The 21811-nt window shown below is 27.9% G+C and overlaps 1 protein-coding gene across 8 annotated transcripts in view; it reads left to right on the top strand.

Moving 5' to 3' along the window:
* Positions 1–21811, top strand: part of Fas1 (fasciclin 1) — a 205414-nt gene that overhangs the window by 179538 nt on the left and 4065 nt on the right. For 2 of the 8 annotated variants that reach the window (XM_067046648.1, XM_067046653.1), the window contains 6 exons: positions 3–163; positions 8540–8782; positions 16253–16473; positions 17251–17413; positions 17634–17778; positions 19962–19982. In XM_067046648.1, coding sequence (XP_066902749.1) covers positions 3–163; positions 8540–8782; positions 16253–16473; positions 17251–17413; positions 17634–17778; positions 19962–19982 — 954 coding nt within the window. The remainder of the gene's footprint in view (positions 1–2; positions 164–8539; positions 8783–16252; positions 16474–17250; positions 17414–17633; positions 17779–19961; positions 19983–21811) is intronic. The other 6 variants (XM_067046649.1, XM_067046654.1, XM_067046652.1 and 3 more) reach the window with 4 other exon arrangements.

The raw sequence follows: 21811 nt of genomic DNA, 5'->3' as shown, positions 1-21811 counted from the left end.
AGAATATGTTAAGAGCCATACTATTGTTGGAGATCAACAACATCCTAATGGTGTTGTTTTAGCAGAAATTGTAAAAGCAAATATTCCAGTTAGGAATGGTGTTGTCCATCTTATACACAGACCACTGATGGTTGTTGATACAACTGTTACACAATTTTTAGAGGTAAGTAAAACCAAATATCAATTTTTAATAATTTTTCATGGTCTTTTTTAAAATTCCATATTCTCACTGTAAATATGCCAACCAATGATTCCTTTGTTACTTACCAGAATCCTGAAGAGTAAATACTTAAATTAATTCCTTTGTAATTAAATATTTAAAAGTAATGGTTATATTAACCTTTGAGTCATTTTGTTACCTTTATTATTAAGTTCAGTAGAAACCTGATAAATGACATAAACCGGTTATTTGCTCCGTAAAGTATCAATAGTCCAGATGAGATCATAATCTGAACATGTTCGTGTTGCCCCTCTTCTATTTTTTTTCTCTTCTTCTTTTTTCTCTGGGACTTGAAATCCATAAAAGAAAAAAAAAAAGACAGGATTTTCTAATATAAAAAAAAAAATTGATAGTGTAGATATTTACATATTGTAATATAAGCTGTGATTTCTCATAGGCCCAAAAAAATCAGCATAATGATTTTTGAAGTGAAAATTTTTTGCTAACATTCTACAATTCATAAAAAAAAATTATACAGGAGTACACTGATTTCATGATGCGAGTGAATGCTCGAGATAAAACAGTAGTAGTGGGATGCAATGCTCGATGTGGTTTGGATTTAGATTAAAATATCTTGAAACCTAAAAACCATAGCTACATACTGTATGTAGGGTAATGTTAAGCATTTCATCCTCTTTGTAATGTGCTGTAATTCATTCAAAATTGTATCTGGATGCTACTCCGAGATAAAGAAGGCAAAAGTAGAAAAGATAGCACTAGAAATGAAATTATATTGAGTGTTTGAACATTTGAATTAAAATATATTGTGAAAACTAAAAATCAGAGTTTTATATGGATTCGGAGTCTCAAGGTATTTATGTTTTCCTTCGAGTTTGATTCTTGATGAACAATGACTTTCTGTTTTTTTTGGCAATGGGTATTTTCAACTGGATTCGCTTGAATACACAATCAGGCTAATCCGTCTCCAAAGACTCAGTCCAAAGTAGTTATTTAATGTTTTACTGAAGATGGAAATTATCAAGATTCTACTGAAATGTTAGAAATTAAAATTCACATCACAAAATTTCCTTTTAATTAATAGTTTTATTACCATTAATATAGCGTTTCTACAAATATATCATGGGAATCATTTTTTTTTTCTTCTGAATTCTGTTCACCACTTTTGTTTAAATGCATTTATTATTCAATATACATATCATGCAAAGACAATAAAATTATATTCACCACTTTTGTATAAATGCATTTCATATTTAATATAAATATCATGCAAAGACAGCACTGATTATGATTATTTTTAAAATGTTTTCACCTTTATTTTTGAACCTTTGCTCATTGAACAACGACACTGTTGCATTCAGGCAATGAATTATGTTTTTTTAAAATTTTGGTTTGCAATGTGATCATGAACCAACTTTAATGTTAATTAAATTGAATATTTTATGACACCATTGCACTAAGAAAACTTAACCAACGAAATCATTATTGTGGAAATTAAAAAAAAAAAATTAATATCATTATTATATATTTTTGCATAAAAAATTATAGTTATCAACACAAGTTTAATCATATATCTCATATTACCTTTGAATATTATCCGAGTGTTCAATTAAATTTTTATCAAACTATGTAATTATAAATTTCTGTTTCACCTCAATAATAAATATTTTTTACATAAAAAAAACAAATGTTTATTTTATTTTTTATTTTGTTTTTCCTGTTACTTTGGACTACAGTCGTTTAAGGTAAGGTAAAATATTTTTAACAGTGTCGTTCTGCTTAAATGAAATTTAACTGTTTCTGTTTCTCATAAAAGTCTCCTTTGTTTTTGTTCCTGTCTTATTTTGTTTATTCTATTACTTGGCTTCTTTGTTTTCTTATTTGCACAATAGCATGTTTATATACACATTTTCTCCTTGTTTCTTATTCTTAATTTAGAAGAATTTATAAGTTTATTGATTTTACATTTAATTTACGCATAAACTTGCACATACATTTATAGTGGATGTGTGTGTTCATTTTGTGTATAAATTATATGTTTCTGCATTACATGAACCCCTTTGATATGATTGTTTTGCATATTGGTTACAATTTTCTTCTTGGTTAATATTTTCTATTAAATTGTTTTTCTATTATTTGATGTTTTAAAAATGCTTCTTTCCTTTGTTTATGCAAAGTAAAATAAGTTGGAAATATATGATTCAGCTGATATGAATCCCTAATCTTAAAAATAATTATTGTAGTTGTCACTTAATGAATGAGTCTGCTGACAAGTGTCGGCAAACCTGTTGTATATAGTAATGATGGTAATACTTATGTTTCATTCCGTAGTATTATTTAACTGAAGAATAAATAATACTTAGGTAATGTATGCTTTGTGTCAGATATCAGATAGATAACAAAAATATAGTCCTCCTTCCTTAATATCCACTGCTTTTATTTAATGATAATTGAAATTAGAAATTATTACCTTGGTCAGAGCTGCGGTCCAGAAAAATAAAAATAGTTTTCTGCCATTTATCGATTGCCAATGTTTTGGCTCACAACCCAGGTGTTCATCCGGGTCACTTAAACTATCTGGTGTCCAACACTAAGCATACAATACTGCAACTCAAAAAAGGAGTTGTATTTAGGAATTTAGAGTTAAAGAAAGAATAGTGAGGATTAGTAATACTCTTAATACACATTCAATATACAATATTAATAAATATATAAAATATACTAGCCTATATAAAAAAAAATAAGGTAAAAAATATAAAAATAATAACTACAAATTCTACTGATATGATATAATAGCTGAGCAAAATTATTGTACTGATGTACGGGGCCAAGTCAAGAAACTTATCTAGGCTATATCTAGGTCACTGCATACTCAGTAAATATTTCTTTGGTTTAAAATTAATTGAATGTCTAATCAGTAGATTTTATGGGATGGAATATGAGTCATTAAACATTACATGTTAGTGCGAAGTTTTGAAATAGTTATATTCCCTTGTTTCTAAGATATAACTTTATCATGAATCTGTAACTCTGCAAGTCATTCAATCTGTTGTGGATACGGAGGGTTTCTTGGCCACAAGCAAAAGTATTTTTCATGACACAGATGTTTCAGAGGCTGTTTGTAGCCAAGGGAGTTAGAATGTTATCTTAGCGACCTCACAACTGCAGCAGTGCTAGTTCAATCCCTGCCTGGGGTTTGACTTTTATTTTGTGTGGCCTCCCGGAATGAAAATTTTATCCCCACACTCTGGTTAGATCGGTTGATTACCTTTGGATAACCCCCGTATGTCAGAAATGACCTGGGAGGGGGTAATAAATACAAAAAAAGATATATGTTTTAAACATGGCTCCTCCTGTAGAGTTTATTCTCAAACTATAAATCAACTCATTAAAAATAGAAATAATAAATTTTATTTTAAAACTTTCCACCAGCAGAACGGCCCCTCCCCGTTTCAATAATCCACTAGCGTAAGCCAACCAAGTTTACAACCTTCATTGGACCCCTCACCTAACCTTATAATGCCAAAAGGCAATCCAAGGTATCCTTCATACCCAGCTATACATATAGCATACCTCCTATATGTACGTACTAAATACCAATTAAAATCTTTTCAGGAGGGTAGGGAAAAAAAAAAAATTATTTTAAAACTTAAAATATAGGTAATTATTTATCTACCTAATTAATTAATTAACCTACCTATATTAATACAATACATTTTTATATGCTGTTAAAAATACATACTTTAAAAGATTATATATTGTTTGTAATATTGGGAATAGAAAAGAAAAAAAAAAGAGTATAAATGGTGACGAAGCTATAATGACTCTTTAGGCAGACTTTTTTAATGATATTATTTTATTCACTAGCAATTTACAAAATCTTCTAAGAATTAAAAACTTTTAAAAGGCAATGTGATAAGATTGCTTTATTAATTAAGTAATCTAGTTTATTTGTTGTTGAATATATATATTTTAATAGTAGCTTTATTTGTACTTTCTTATTACTAAAAATTTGATGATGGTTTAGGTCTTTGTAAACATAGAAGAATTTTTTTTTTATTATTGTTTTATGTTTTAATTTGTTCTGTATGACATTGATCTATCACCTGTTTGTAATATCACAGTGAATCTTATTTTTCTTTTTGTATTCACACGTAATGGCAATCAATCCAAGTTTTGAAATTTGAATCTTATTTTTCTACATATATTTTTAATGATTTTTGATAATTTATCTTTCTTTATAGAGTAGATTTGTACATCTAATATATAATTTATTAAGATAGAAATATTAACGATAAGGGTTAAAAAAAGAAAAAGTTTATGTATTAACATAGGAATAACTGTCATTATATTGATTTAATTTAAAATAATATTCATTCCCACACTAAATAAAAAGATTTAACACATTATTCTTTTGGATTTTGAAATACACTTATTTTTAGAAATAATTTATATTACTAATGCGGGGCAGGATCTGTGTTAAGTTCTTATCAAGGAGTAAAAAAAAAAAGAAAAAAATATATATATATATTTATATTTGAAGGCGATGGTAAGAGCTGTGATCAAGAAGAAGAAAATAGTTTTCAACTATTTATTTATAGTTGAAAACTATTTTCTTCGTCCCACAAGTTAGGGTTTCCATCAGGGGTGATAATGCAAACAAACGGATTTTGAGAATGAAAGTCCTTTTCGTTTAATGTTTACTTCTCCACCCACCACAGCAGCCCTTGAGAAGACCTGCAGTGTAGGTCAAAACATCAGCAATCAATGAATAATTAAAAGCTATCTTTTCTTCTGGATCTGCATGCAGACCTGACCATCTTCTTCAAATTCACATATGGTCAATCATCTATACATAATTTTAAATAAAGTTATCTTAGCAGCAGAAGTTGATGTTTCTTTTAATTCTATTCGATTACCTCTTTTAAAAGCCACAACTATAGACCATTACTTGAAAAAATATATTTTTATTTTTTAATTTAAAATATTTCATGTTCAATCAATGAAGTTCATATTCAAAGTTTGGATTGATACTGATGAGTATATGATCTTTATTTGCTTTGTGTATTTGTTGTGTATGTCTGTTCATGATGTTCGCATGTCTGCATGTACAGGGTATTGTAAGTACTCACTAATTTCTTCAATTTATTGTCTATATAGGTTATTTATATTTATATATCATTAGTAATTATTTATTATATATCTTTGCCCTCAGTTAGTAAGTGTTTAAATCAACTTTTGAAGAAAATAAGTTATATAATGCATTGGGTAATAAAATTTGATCTCTATCAAAGCTGTCAGTGACTACAGTATTAGAGAGATTTTTCAATGGACAATTATGATTTCTGCTAGATACTATATTTACTTCAAGTATAGATCTGCTCCCATGAAAAGTTTGAATATTGAAGATAACCACTTACGTATTTACTGTGGCTGCTTTAACCTATCATATTATCCAATGATAAAATATGTTGTCTCCTTAATTATCCACAATTATTCATAAAATGTTAGTATTTACTTTCTACCCAATCTATATTTAATCTTTTAGCCACTCTCTCAGCTAGGAGGTTAATGTCTGTGCTTCCACAGCTCTGCCCACATAAATGTAGGTTCCATTCTGCCCATCTTCTACACCAATCCTAAGATGGCTTCCTCTTGGATAAAATGCCTTTATTTCTCTATTTTATGTGTATGAAGTGCGCCTTCAACTTAAGGCCAGGCGTTACTTCACTTTAAAAGGCTGGTTGGATATTATTAGTGGACTGTATATTGAAATGAATTGCAAAGAAAATAAGACATAAATTGACAGAAAAGAATATATTGAATAATTTACAGATGGTTGTAGGGGTGGCCGAAACAGAACATTTATGGTTAAACTGGGTTAATGAGTTTTGATTAGTGATTTATGGAAACTGCAGCTATAAATGTTAATGATGATGATGAAAATGATATTGAAAGAGGTCAACTTACTCTCATGCTTCTTTTTTCTTCTCCTCCGCATCCTCCTCTATTTCCAGGGGACCACTTCTGTAATGTTCTACTCTCACATCATTTTGGCTCTCATCCCTTGGTCTCTTCTTCTCTCCACAGAGGGCACTAGTAGTGCCTACATTATGGGGGCTATTTTGTTTTGCTCTTTTAGACTTTTGTTTTACACAAAACAGTATGTTATCAGAACTTCTCCAAAATCACTCAACCTGGTGTACCATTATAAGATGTCTACCTGTGATGTACTATTATTTAACCTGATCAGTACCTTTTCCCAATTTTCATTAGCTTTTTCTGGTCAGTTTGCGATTTATTCCCGAACCATGAATATCTATTTGCGTTTATAAATGAATTAATGAAAAAGAAAATTCTACTAGTTAGGAGAAAAGGTTGGTGAGAGGTGCCTACTATATCACTTACACCTGATGTAGGTTAACCCATTGCTGACCAGTTATGCTGGCCACCCCTCCTTCCTTGACCTATTCCTTCATTGAATATAAATATCATATTAAAAATGTTCTTAAGACAGGACTCCTCACTGGCTAATATTAAGAACTTTTATACTCAATTAATGATGAGTAGTGATCAACTAAGTGAGAGTCTGGTTGTTGGCGAGGGTAAATGATGAAAATGAGCACTTCAAATCTCAAATTCAATCAGAACATTCTTATCATGTGTCTGTATTTGATCTCCATGGCAGTTCTGCAATTCCGCTGCCTTAGTACTTGGTGCTTTAATAAAACTGTGGTACTTTAATAAAACTGTGGTACTGAGCTTGAGAAATTTAGTATTTTACTCTCCATAACGGATTTGTATTCATGGATATTTTTTTATAATTTACTACTTGTATGACTTTCGCAGTACCTCCCTGATCAAAAAACCTTCTTTCACTTAAGCTTTCATTTATTATTTTCTCAAATTACTAATTATTAATGTTCCTAGAGTTAATGAGAAAGCAAAATATTTCTTAGTAACTATAATTAATCATTGAAAAAATTTATCACAACTTAAAATATGATTTTGATAAATTTTACTCCATAGCTTTTATATTTTTACTATAATCTGACTAAAAATTTTGCTATTATAACAGAGGTTTTCAACCTTTTAATATCAATTATTGACTGTTCTTATAAACGGTTCCTTTCACCGATCCCTACCAGCTTAAGTTACTGATGTGAAATAATTTTACAAATGATGGATTCATTACAATGCTTAAATCACCAGGGTTATTGAGATACACAGGAGCAAAGGCCAAAAAGTAACAATGATTTGAGATTAGGATCTTTTGTAGAATATCCTTACAATAAAAGAGGATTGGGGTAGCTCAGCGAGTTAGGCAATGTGCTACTAACTCCAAGAGACCGAGTTTGAATCCGGCTGTGACAGATAATTATTTATTCTGTTAGCCGTGAGTCAACTCCATGTGTTCCAGAGCCCTCCTCTATAAAGTGAATATCCTTAATTGGGGAAATATCTGGCGGTTGAGTGTAATCCTGAAGAAATCATCTAGTACAAGGGTTGTAGCTGTGCAAATTTTCATTTTCATTCTTAAAATAAAAATAATTAATTACCACAAGAAATAATAAGAATTTCATGTATAAAAAATTATATAGAGCTGCTTTGCTTTTATAGGGTAGAGGGAAACAAAAAATTTTTGATTTTACTTTTCATTCGACATGTTCCAAATATAGTACTTTAGACTAGAATTATTTTTCATAATCGATTCATCCAACATACTATTCCAAAACTAGTAGTATTATCACAAATGAACTTATGTTTATGGTGTAACCTATGGAATATATTGAACATAAAATAAAAAAATCAGATGTGCTAATATTAAAGCAAAGCCCATGATATAAATTAAATATTTTCACATTAAAAAAAAATTTAAGAAAAAATAATTTCTGACCGTGGTTTTGCTGATAATTATTAATTTTTCTGAAACATATAATTTATTATACACCTTTTAACTTACGTTAAAATTAAACGTAACAACGTAATAATTACGAGCATTGCATATTGCAACCGTTTGACCAACTTCCCTATATTATTCGAAGATAATCAGTTAAATCATTTAGATCTGTAAATTTTTCTATTTAAATATTTTACTAACGTATGAATTAGTGATTTTGTTATATAAAGAGAAAATTTATATTTTATTTTATTTAAAAGTTAATTAACATCAGAAAACATTTATAATTACCATCTTTCTTTAATAATGCTTCAAGTGCTCACTAATTGGTTGAAAACTCTCTTGTTACATATACAAAATGTAGAATTAATATTTAAATTGACTTATAACTTACAAAATAAATTATATCTTTGATTTTAACTTTCTATAATATTTTTTTTCCTACCAATAAATGTACACAGGATCGAGAAGATGGGCCTCTGTATAAATTGTATGAAGTAATTAGGGACACAGATGGCGACTTCATGGAGCGACTAACCAGAATGAGGGAATTGACTCTTTTTGCACCATCTAACGCTGCTTGGCGAGACCCGAGTTTGAATCTCATAATGAGAGATCGTAATCGCATTAGAGATATCCTACATATGCATCTTGTAGAGGAAAAACTCCCAATGGAAACTATCATATACAAGAACATCAACCAGGTATGAAAATTATTTTAATAACTTTGTCATATTATTACGATATGAATACTTTTTTCCGAAATTACTTTCTTAAATAATAAAGAAACATCCAGATGAATTATTTAGTGTTTCCAAATCAAGTCTTAACTTAGTGAGTGTTGCCCATAACTTGTTATTTAATCAAAATTAATCTTAACCCAACTTATATAAATCGGAAACCCTTTCGAAACGTATGAATCACTTTCAATAAATTTTTATAAATTTTACAATTGTGTTTTAGAGATACTGTGTGTGTTCCGCTCTTCAGCTTTTATAATTTAATAGTTTTTAAAACTTTTAAAACAACACATCTGCAATTGTATACAATCTGTTAATTTCATTTCTAATTATTGATAAAAAAAATGGTCAATAAATAAATGAGTATTTTAAAATTATTTTGTACTTACGTAATATGTCACTATTGAAATTATAATAAAACCAATGTAGTTTGGTCTATGACTAGAGTATAAAAGGAAGTTTAAAAGGTTAAAGGTTTAATAAGAGACTATGTTGTCTCTGAAACGTCTCAGTAAAGAAAAATATATGGACTAAAACCCATTGTAGTTTTAGCTCTTAATTTTTAACCCTAATACAATTGTGGTTTTTAAAAATTTATTAAAAGTTTAATTCATATTATGAAAAAAATTAATGTAATTCTTGCTTTTTTTGTTTAAATAAAATAATTTCTATCCAAGTTAAGCCTCGAAACACTCTTTATTATTTCTTTGAAAGTTCAAAGTTTCAGCCAATCCTGCTATTCCAAGGACAATCTTACATATAAATTGACTCCTCACCAATAATTTAAAAACTTTTTAAACCCAGGTTATTGATAACAGTTAAATCATCCGATTTTATCACTTTTTCATTAAATTTTAAAACTTTAATCTGTTACTAAAATTTTACCAAATTTTTACCTACTTAACACTTTTAGCACTATAATAGTGTCATAAATGATAATAGTGTTAAGTTAATCCGTAATTAAAAGTTTAATAATTTAATGGAAAAGTGACAAAATAGAGTAATTTGACTAAAATTAATGACCTGAACAGAATAGCCTGCCAAAAGTTTTTAAATTATTGGATGTGAGTTATAAATTTATATTCAAGATTGTCCCTGAGGATGGGCGAATTGGCTGAAATGTTGGACTTTTAAAGATATAATAAAGAATGTTTTCAAACTTAACTTGGATACAAATTATTTTATTTAAAGCAATGACAATCAATCTCAAGAAAATTAAGAGATTATATATAAAGTAATTCTTGCTATTTCAAAATATTTTTAATTTTATATATTTTTCAAGTTAAAAAAAAAAAATGAATTATAATTTTTTTGGCTTTAACATTCATTTATTATTTCTGGGGAAAAGGTTGCAAATGCACTTAAAAAACAACTTATATTTGTCGAAAAATTATTTAGTATATTAATTTTTTATTGTATAAGCTTTTATTAGTCCACAGTAATCATAATATTTTTCAATATAATTATTTACTTAACTATTAACTGTCATTAATTCATCACTTATATGTAACATATCAACAATCAAACATATATAATTTCACTATCCAACAAGTTTATCGTTATTATTTGTAATTATTAATTTGTCCGTAGAACCCTAAAATTTTATAAAACTAATTTAAACCCTCACACATTTAATAGCTTTTACTGTTTCTGTTTCTTAATATCTAGGAGGCTTATTCATGCTTCTCACGAAAACTTTGCATTCAAGTTCACATTCACTATATGCTAGTACCATTACACCTATATTTGTAAAATTAAATTTAGATTATTTTACAATTATTTATTCATTTATTTTTATCATATCTAAATAATGTAATGAAAACTAAAATTCGGAATAATTTTTATTTGATTTTTGTTGATTACTGATATATCTCTAGTTGCTGGTCCTATTGATTTATTTTTCAAGTTACAAAGATTTCTTTTAATAAATATTAGAAATATTTTCATTCACCTATTATATTTATATAAAAAATAAATTCTTGCACAAATCTTCAAGAACACAGAAACAAACAATGTTTAATAAAATTTATAATTTTTTCATAACAGAGCTGAATCAAAAACAAACATCCTTATCATGTGAAACCTTATATAGACTAAACGCCATCACACTGTTACCCTCCTGAAGACTGATGAACTGAAGATTTCTTTTCTTGTTGACTCTCGGACAGTTCTCTGTCAGTTATTTCTAAAATAATCCCTGATTTTTTCAGCTCTAATGCTCTTTTCATTTGATGGATGCTAATGTTACATCATACAGAAACTTTACTTAGGAGAATTTAAACATTTTATTTTTCTTCAAACCTACTTTAAGAGGTTCAAAAATGTGATGGAGTTAAATTTTGTCACCTTTTGCCTTATCTTAAAAAAAAAAACAACGTGTTATGTTCCAAGAGTCCGGGGAGGGGAGAACCAGTTATTTCATCCTAATTTTTAATTACTTTAATGAAAACTATAAATAGTTACTAGTCAAAATTGATGAGTCTACCAACCATAGTTAGGTAGAATAATAAATTACAGCAATTCTAAAATGTTAAAAAAAAAGAAGTAATTTTTCATTTGAAGCTTCATATTAAACCTACCAAAAACACCAAAAAAACTACTAGAATATCATATAAATAGATTTAATTTGATAAAATATGAGCCCTAATAGAGCTAATTGAAGTTCAATAGTTTCTTTTTTAAAAAGAAATATTTCATTACAAAAAAAATCAGTAGTTAGTTAATTTATTTTGAGAAATTTTATATATCAGGTATCTTTAGACATATAGATGGTCTTTTTACACTGATATTAAAGCTATCTTAATGTACTGTAAAGATAGTTTATAATGTTAATCTTTGTAGCAGTAGTAGTTTTTATGATATTTTCCAAAATTAATTAATAAGATTTTGATTTTTAGTTCCGATAAAACTTTAGGTTTTTGAAAAAAATATATGCCAGGAACCATAAGAAGTATAGATGCCCGTTACACTCAAATGAAAGCTAATTAGATGTATTATAAAGTAATTTATAATTAGTATTTTTGTAAGACTAGTGGTTTCCATGAAATTCGCCAAAATATATTCACAAGAACATTGATTTCTCGATGATTTGGTTTATGAAATACTATTTCTCAGGAACTATTAGGCATATAGATATCAATTAGGGCTCATATTTTAGAGAATTTACTATACATTGAATAATGTCCTATAGAGTTTTTTAGTGCTATTGATAGTTTTAAGGTTATGGAAGTCTGAATAGTAATTTCAGTTTTTTCTCAAATAAAATAACCTTCAAGGTCTTTTAAATGTAATACCTCAGTATTTACTTTTTAATAAAATTTACTGTATTCCTTCAAAAATGAATTTTTTGTATCTTTAGAACAGCTGTCATTTTTTATTCTCTCTAACTATTGTTGATAAAGTCGTCAATGTTGAATCTTAAACGTATGTTGTTTATTAAAGTATTAAAAAATTGAGGTGAAATAGCTTCTTTTTTACTCCTTTTTTTTTTCGATTGTGGACTATAAAGATGTTTTAATTTAGCACTGTTGACTGGGTGCATTCTTTAGTCTCACAACCAGGCATACAGCAATGCTAAATATTTTCTTATCTTCTGATATACTTGATTGTTTTTTCATCATTAACAGCTTTTAATACAAGAAAATTGTTAATTTGTTTAACCTGTTCTTTAGTGTACATGATAAATTCATAAAAAGTATAAAAAAGTACATACAAGATGTTTCAGTTCGTTAAAAAGTTTGGAAACCTTACAAGCTTTATTTTTCTAAATTCATTTATGTTTTTATTCAGTCCAGTAAGGAATGGCCTACAGTTTGATTTATTATTTATATTAGTATGTTTTATGTTGATCACTATCTGCATTTTTATTTTTTATTTTGCTAAAATGATCTTTATATGAAGGTATACTTATTATTTATTAAACGCTACAAGGTGGCGAAGTCTTCTTAAAGCCATGCTTTTATTAATTATGCTGCCTTAATATTTCATGTATTTATTTTTTTAGCATACCCTGTATTATTAAATAAGGCACCATGAAAAATTGTTTTAGTTTCTTAACAGGTAGTTTTTTATTTATTTTTTTTTATATATGTATATTCAGAATAATCCATAAATTCTGATATATTTAATAAAATAATTTTATTATATTATGTTTGTTAGTCAATTAACCACTAACAAGATCTTATTTGATGTATATTAAATTAGTTTTTAATAATTATTCTTTGCTGTGTAAGCTTAGTATTATTATTCTAGTTAGCTTAGTACCTCAAATGGATTATTCTGATCTAAAATTATATATAATTTATTTATAAATTATATATTTATATATATTTTTTTTTAATATATTAAATTTTCTACCTGTAAAGAAAGAAACATTTTTTTAAAATCCGTTTTGAACCTTGTCCTACTTTTTGTAAAATCATTAATCCTGAACTTTCCTTATTGCTTCCTTTTCCTCTTTTGCTTGAATTTTCAGGTACATTGTTTCTTTTGTGTTGAAGTTATTATTTCTTATCAGCTGTTGTTATTATTTGTTGTTCTTGGAGGTAGGAGTATAATGGAGGGGGTAAGCTGGCAGGAAAAGTGAAGCCAATAAGGAGGGCCTTATGATAGTCCAGGGGCGTGGCAGAGGAGTAGGGGGAAGAGTAAGGGCCAATCACTGGCTGCCTTCTGTTTCAGTCTAGATTACAATGGCGGACATTCCTATTAACCTCAAAAATAAACTTGCCTCCATGGGTGTGGCCTTTTTGGCTTCACTTATGCTTTGAAGGGGAGTAGGGTTATGGTGTTGTTACCCATAAACAAAAGCAGATTTGTTCTTAATAATTTCATTTGATAATTATGAAAGTATAAATCTGATTATATTTGAAACTAAGTTTGGAGTCAACTAAATCTTGGAGAAGTAAAAAAAATTATTATTGTTATTTCCTATCTGTGTTTATTCCTGCTTAGTGATTTCATAATTTGGCTGATTATGAGTATCCTTGTTTTTTGTTTTATTTTTTTATAACAGGCTACCTTAATAGGTATGAACAGTACTATTAAGTGAGGAATTTAGTTATAGATAAGAAAATATATAATCAACATCTCCTCCAAGCTAATTTACTTCAAGGTTTTTTAAATGTTTAGAAAAAAAAGTTATACTCTATTTCGATGTATGTGTTCTGATTTTAAGCAGCCTTTAAAACATTTTATTGGAGTTTAAAAAATGCTATTTACAAACTTCATAGAGCTTGTCAATATAAAGAAAAAAATTCATGATATAATCAAATATTAAATTTTATTGTCTTTTTTTGTTTTTACCGCCTAATACCAGATAAAAAGTATGAAAAATAAATCATCAAAGGTGGGTCTGTCCTTACAGACAATTGAAACAAAGTAAATGAGGATAAACTGATGAATCAAAGATAGGTTGCATATGGAACAAGATAATTCTGTTGAAAAAATAATTCCATTACTTTAAGAATAAGTTCAATATTAAAAAAAAAAAAAAAAAAAAAAGAAAAGAAAAATATGAAAGGAGGAACAAATGAGGATATTAGTAATGAAATGCACAGAGCCAACAGAGCATTTCTCCAGTAGTACAAAGTTAAAAAAAAATTAAACTCTGACTTTGACTTCCGTCAAAACAGCCCTGATGAAGCCCTGCAACGTGGGGCAAAACGTTGGCTCAAATAAAAATAGTACAAAATATTATTATTTGACCGCACCCGGACCATATTCCATTCATTAAATAAAAAAAGAAATATGGAAAAACTTGAATTTTCATAGATGCTTTAGCAGAATATTTGACATCCACTGACTTGAAATAATTTCCACTAAAGAACTGAGGCAGAGGACTAACCTCAAGTGAATATATGAACTGATCAAGAAAAGAAAATGGGAGTGGATTGATCACAATCCAAGGAAGCCTGACAATGCCATGCACTTGATAAAAATTCGTGGACTGCTTGGAAGCAATGATGACCCAGGAACACATGGAGATCAGTTATGAGAAAGGTAAATCAGTCAGTACAGCAATGGAGAAAGTGAAAAATTGAAAAGGCACTTTGCTCCAATGACTAATAATATGATTTTCATTTGAATTGACAGAATCCACATTATACACCATTTAGAAATAGCAACAAGTTATTTTATTTTTAGCTAGCAAGGTTTGCGATGCCAGATAAGAATACGCTGGGGGAGGCCTAGACCTATGGTTGACCTTGACCAACAAATGGCTTGGTTCCAGTGTTGTCGAATACTAATTGTTGTATGGTAACTTGAGGAGTGGGAGGACTATTTGGTTAGTAGATTTGGGAACATTGGTTTCCCACTTTCTTGAAGCCATTTACTATTGTAAACCTTTCCGCAAATAGGTTCAAAGTAGAGCTTTTTTTTTTTTATGTATCCAAGTTTCAATTATTCCATTTATATTTTTTTAATACTTGCTTTGTTTTGCTGAAAAAAGCACGCTGAATACCAATTATTAAATTATTCCTAATTTAATTCACAAGCTCCATGAAGTTACATAAAAAAATTAATTTAACAATTCCTTAAACCTAAATAGAGATAAGAAAATTATTTATTTTGCACATCACATACATTGTTCAAACACAAATCAATACTACCCACAATTCTTGTTTATATTGATGATATGGTTTGTTCCATGTACAACCCAAAGAAATCAAAATTAATGCATGTCTCAATAGCTATTTATTCTTGTTATTTACCGCACTAAATAATAAGTAGAAATAGATGTTGCTTCAAAATATGCACTAATCCACAAGTGTTGCATATCAAAAAGTTTAAAGGGATATGCATGTGCTATTCTTTATTTGTAATTTCAGATTTTAAAGCTATTCACTTTCTAAAGTAAACTTAATAGATCAAAGATAAAACATAACAGAAATTAGTCAGTTTCTTATTATTACAGATTTCAGTTGTATTGAAGAATTTTAAATGTACTGATTACATGGAAGTAGTAAAAACGCCTAGCCATCATTATTTTATAGGTTTATAATCAAAAATATCATATGGATGTTTTTTTTAGTTCTTTCTTTAATAATCATTTGAAAATACTTTTTCTTCTACTACTGTTATAATTACCATATTTGGTTATTCTCGATTAAGTTTTTTAATTCTTATTAAACTTATTTTTACATGAATTTGAAGTTTTTTATTAATAAATTTGAATTCTTGTCTGTCGATTGCAAAAATTGCTCTACATTTTTTTCTTTTTGCCACATTTGCTTGGTTCAAGTTTGTCTTTCATCTGTCTAATAAGATTGGGAATTCGCTTTTCCTTTCATTCCTGGTCCTATTCCTTTATTCCTCATTCTTTTAAAATTTTATTGCCTTGATTTTTTACATATTTTCCTTTTTCCCGTTTTTTCTTTCTTCTTTTTCTTCTTTTTTTTTTTATGTTTGTTTCGTTTCCATCCTCCCACACACAAGCTGTTCCAGGCCCCCACGCTGACTCCCCGAAAGAATCTATACTTCAATGTAATCAACGTCGGAGGCAACAAGACATTAACCGTAGAAGGAGGAGGTGTGAACGCTACTGTTATCCAGCCAGATATAGCCGCAATCAATGGCATTGTTCACATAATAGACAGGGTCCTTGGCGTTGCTCATACTACAGTTGGCAAGAAATTAGCTGCAGACCCAATGTTGAAGTAAGCTATTAATATTTCTTAAATTTTTATCGATTCATCTAGCTTATTACTTCTAATTGTATTGATTACTTGGGGACTTTCTGGAAAAATCTAGCGAGTCTAACTTTTTTTTAATTGATCAGGGGAAAGTTAGTGAAAGTAAAAAATTGTAACAATATTGCTTCTAGAATATTATAATTTTTTTTTTAACCATGGATTCTATTTCAAAAAAATTCTATGTTGATTTTACTAAATCACATTTATATTTATTGTGTGAACAGACTGTAAATACAAAGTAATAACATTTATATTCATGTAAATGAATAGGCTATGACATTTTTTTTTCAATGTTACCTCCATCATGAGAAAAACTAAATATTTGAAATTAATTTTAATGTTTATACATAATGCTAATCAATTATTTTTAGATCAATCTAATATATTGGCAAGATTTTAAAAGCATAATTCAAAAGCGGTTAGATTTATAATTGCTTAATTTTTATATAAATTTTCTGCTAAACAAAGTATTGATTTTTTCTAATCAATAATAAATCATTTACTTGTAGTGCCTATATATTTTTTAAAACACCTCATCTTCATAAAAATTTAATTTTTAATAGTTATATGTCTCTCCATAGAGAGAGAGAGAGAGAGGTCTTCATATTTGTCAAAATAAATCTTAGTGGATAGAATGTTTTTAAATTTATAAAATTCTTTTAAAATATTGGTCAATCTCCAGTACTTTATCAGAGTTACTATAATTAGATTTTATTCACATAATTTCATTTTACTTTTAAGTAAAACATATCAGATGGGAAAAGCTCAAGGGTTCAATAACCAACTAGACGATATGAATAAAAGATTTACTTATTTCGTTCCGAGAGATTATGCTTGGAAGAAGCTTGAAACTCGAAATCCATCTGCTCATAAGAAGCTCTTCATGCACGAATATGCTTATCATGTGAGTAAACTGCTTTTTTACTTTAATTATTCATGAAAGATTAGTTAATGTTTTATTATACTTATGTAAAAAAAAATTAAAAATAAATAGAAAAACAATAATAAACTACAAAAATGTTTAATGAAACTTATGTTAGGTATTAACTTATTATGATCAGTTTGTATTGATACTATTTTATATTTTGTATTATGTAATTTTAATTAACCTCAATTATTGTAAGGCAAAACAGCTATTAGAGAGACATCTGGTTGTGGCTGATAAAAGTTTCACTATTTCTGAACTGGCAAACATGACCCAACACGAGGCTAAGCAGCTACCCACCGTTCGAGATGTCGTCAAATTCAAAGTTAAGGAAAACCAGAGAAGTAAGTTATACGCATTTTCTATTCTAGTCATCACGGGAATGAAATAGATAGAGTTTTTTGTTTCATTTCAGCCTATATTTTAGTTTATCGACATTCTTGATACCTTTTTAGACAGAAATCATGATTCATTGCTCTCTGATATTCATTACCAATCGGAAAGAATTTTCATTGTTTTTGCTTATACTAAAAATAAATTAGTTACAAAAGTTCAATTAGTCATATTTATTTAAGTTGAAATGAAATTAATACATCTATATAAAATTATTATAAATGAAAATTTAATGTGGAAACAAAAGTCCTGAAGAAATCCTTCCCTGCAGACCCCCCCTCCTCCCTCCACTAAGACTCCCAGGGAGTGATGGTCTTATATTACTTTTGAAACATAATCATATGGGAAGAGAAGACTTTAAGATAGTTAAATATTTAAACAGCGCCTGAAATTGAAAAATGATAATATAGTTTTTATTTCTAAAAAGTTTGGGACTATTTTTCTTAAAATGGATTTAAAACATAATTAATTATTAAATGAGGAAAAGCTTACCTCAAATCAAAAGTAGTTAATAAATAATCCCTTCACAGCTCTTGTTGGTTGCTTGTTGGTCTGGTTGGTGAAAGTGATTGAATCAACATTTTTTGTTTTTAACTTACAATTATTTATTTTATTTCCTAAACATTTATTTTGAAATAATTTCTAATAGTTTGATATTAATCTCATAATACAGGAGATCCCAAAGTTGAATGTTTAAACTTTTAAGCTCTCATGACATACTTCTTCAGAAAAATAGAAGTATTTATACATGCTTACGCATTGTTGATGCATAAAGAATGTTTCAGAAACATTGTTATCTTTTTTAATTTAAGAATTGTTCAATATTTAAAAACTATATTTTTTTAAAATTTCTCAAAACAATTAGTGATTTAAATGAGGACAGTGAGAACCTCCATCGTCTGAATTAATAATGGAGAGGTCCTCTGCTAAAAATTTAAAACCACAGATAATCAAATTTTATTGCCATGTATGAGTTAGAAGATTAACTAAGAATAAGCGTATAGACAAGAGAAGGTCGAAAATGTTTTTTTTTTCTTTTCTGTATCTCATACAGTTTGTACACCAACTTTGAATTCTGTGGAAAATATTTTTTTTTTTTACCTTTATCTACAATACGCCTTATTATTATTATTATTATTATTATTTATAATTTTCATTCTGTAATAAAATCTGCATGTTTTCTTTATTGTGAAATTTCAAAACAGTACAATATTGAGAAGAATAGAACTAGGAAAACATTTTTAATTAATTAAAATAGTCCAAAGTTTTTGTTGAGAGTAACAACAATCTGATTTGTAGAAATTGACTATTCAAGAAAATAATTCTTTATCCATAGTTGTACTTGTAAGAATAATGGCTCCCTTTCTCAGTTATCATTAACAATAATAGAGTTAATGCTATTCATTATTAAGCTTGGAAAAAAATAAAAAATAGGTGGCCATGGTTAATTGGATTCACAGTTGATCAAATCAAGGATTATGGAGGTTCTACTGTACTTGGTTTTGATAGTGTATAATGAAAACAAAACTGCAGAAACAACATTATTATTAGGTATTGTGTTTCCTACAATATGCATAAATTCGAACAGATTTATTTAATTAATTAAAGTACACTAATAATTTTGATCCACTATATAATTATTTGAAACATTCTTTGGAAACTCCTGATAATGGTTTATTTCATTTCCAAATCATTTGGATTCCATATCTCTCTGTGTGGTGTTGGTCAATAACAATCATTAATTATGTTTCAACCTGTTTTTTTTTTCTTCTTTTACTATATCCTTCTTTTTTCTTCCATATCATTAGATGGGTACAAATTACTTTTTATGCTTATTAATCATGGTGTCTTTGGGTCATATTTATTAACATTGCTAAGGAACACCTTAATAAAGGTTTTCTTTAAGTTCAAACCTTGCTTGGATGATATTAGATATTCTTCTTATTTATGAACTTCTTAAAAGGTATACTTTTATCACTGATGATTTCGTTAGTGATCCCAATCGTGTCCCCCATGCTGTCATAATTATTATTTTGTTATTACATTATATTTCATTATAACCATTTTCTTAATTTCTTTTTATTTTAATTGTACATAACATTTTATTTTATTTATTATTATTTTTTTTTGTCAGATGAAATGAATGAAACAAAGGGTGAGTGAAAACCTGCTCCTAACAGTTTTTTTTTTCTTAAAATCATTCTGGCGTAACTCACAGTTTTGTACACACGTCATAAAAACTTATGGTTAATATTGTCAAAAGCCAAGTGGATCAAATTAAACTACAGAGGATAGTTATTATTGTTATAAATGAGTTTCTATTGATAACATGGTTACGAAATTCAATAAACAACGATATCTACGCTAATACCGGTCCGATATTAATTTTTTTTTTTACTGAATTTGATTGCCTTTCAAATGTTTTTATAAAAATCTCATTTTACCACATTGAAAATTAGACCCAATTACAATACTCCCTTCGCCTAGGTAGTGAGGAAAGCATTAATGGCAACAAAGATATATAGTCTTTGGATAGGTAATTGATTTGCCACTTGAAGACAAAGTTATAAAATAAAAAAATAAAGCTCATATATAACAAAACATTGTTAAAATCTTTATCAGGTCATTCTCCAATTGAACAAAAAATTTATTTGTATTAATTTTGAATTTTTTTTTTAAAGTAAATATGAATAATACTATTATTCTAAATTATATATATAAATGATTGGCCATATTTTACAAAATATGAAGATGGTCGGGGGTGCGGTCAAAAAGAAACAAATAATAGTTGTTAACTAAGAGTCCCTTTCAATATTTTTCAACTCAAACAGCCCCGATGAAGTTCTACTTAGTGGGGCGAAACGTCGACAAATAAATAGTTGTTAAATATTTTTGGTTCCTTTTTGACTGCACCCCTACCCATCTCCTTCATAATGTTCTAAATACTTTTTGAATGTATAATTTTACTCTGGTAGGGGTAATATTTTAGTTCAATTTTTTTTTTTAATTTTGGCTTTTGACAATAATTAGCTGTTATGCATGGCACCTATTTATTATTATTGAAGCACTTTGCAGTAACCGAAGAGCTTTTTACTGATTAAGCTGTTATCTTTAAATATTAAATTTTTCAAGTAACACTGTTCAATGGACTTGATTTTGTGTTTTTAAAATGTTGGTATCTTTTTCCACAGAGGTCATAAAAATTACAAAGGTTGTTTTAAATCATTAATATTTTTTTTTATCGTAATCATTTAGCAAAAGCTGGAAACCAGTTAGTGTTCAGGAAGATTACATTGGAATTTTATTATTAATTATGACAAAAATTTAACCTATCTCCACCTTCTTTATTAAAACATAACATGTCCAATATTTAATAAAAAATGCTGAGACAGTTAAGATAAATTTTGTTATTCTTAATAATAAAATTCTAATGTAACCTTCCCGAACACTAATTGAAGTTTATTTATAGCTTTTGTTAAATGATTTTTTATTTTTTACTTTAATTTATCATGTGATTTCCACTTTTTTAGAAGTGCATTGAATTGGGAGTTTAAAATCCATTTAAAATAAAACTGTCAAATTTCATAAACATTTAATATACATGGTGGTAACATCTTTAATCATATAAAGTCATAATAATATAGACATACTTACTCCAATATACGTATTTTAATGAAGGTTATGTACATAGTAGGTTCTTGAATAATCCTAAATTAAAAAAAAAAAAAAGAAAATGCAGTGATTTTTTTAAAAATTTAATAACAAGACTTCATTTCTGTCACACCGGATCAAAATATTAATAAAATGAACATAAATGATCGATAAAAAAACCATATTTACATGTCATGCATGTTATATACTACTCAAAAGTTCCAGACTTCCTCAATTCTTTGAGAAATTTTGTTTCATTTTGGAACTAATAAAACAAAACTAAAATGAATTTTCAAATGAAGCTTTATTGTGTGTATATATATATATATATAT

The sequence above is a fragment of the Halyomorpha halys genome, unplaced genomic scaffold, assembly GCF_000696795.3.
Source record: "Halyomorpha halys isolate HHAL.00 unplaced genomic scaffold, Hhal_1.1 Scaffold1330.1, whole genome shotgun sequence".
NCBI classification, from domain to species: Eukaryota; Metazoa; Arthropoda; class Insecta; order Hemiptera; family Pentatomidae; genus Halyomorpha; species Halyomorpha halys.
Note: the sequence above shows the minus strand (reverse complement) of the source record. Positions and strands in the feature narration are given on the sequence as shown.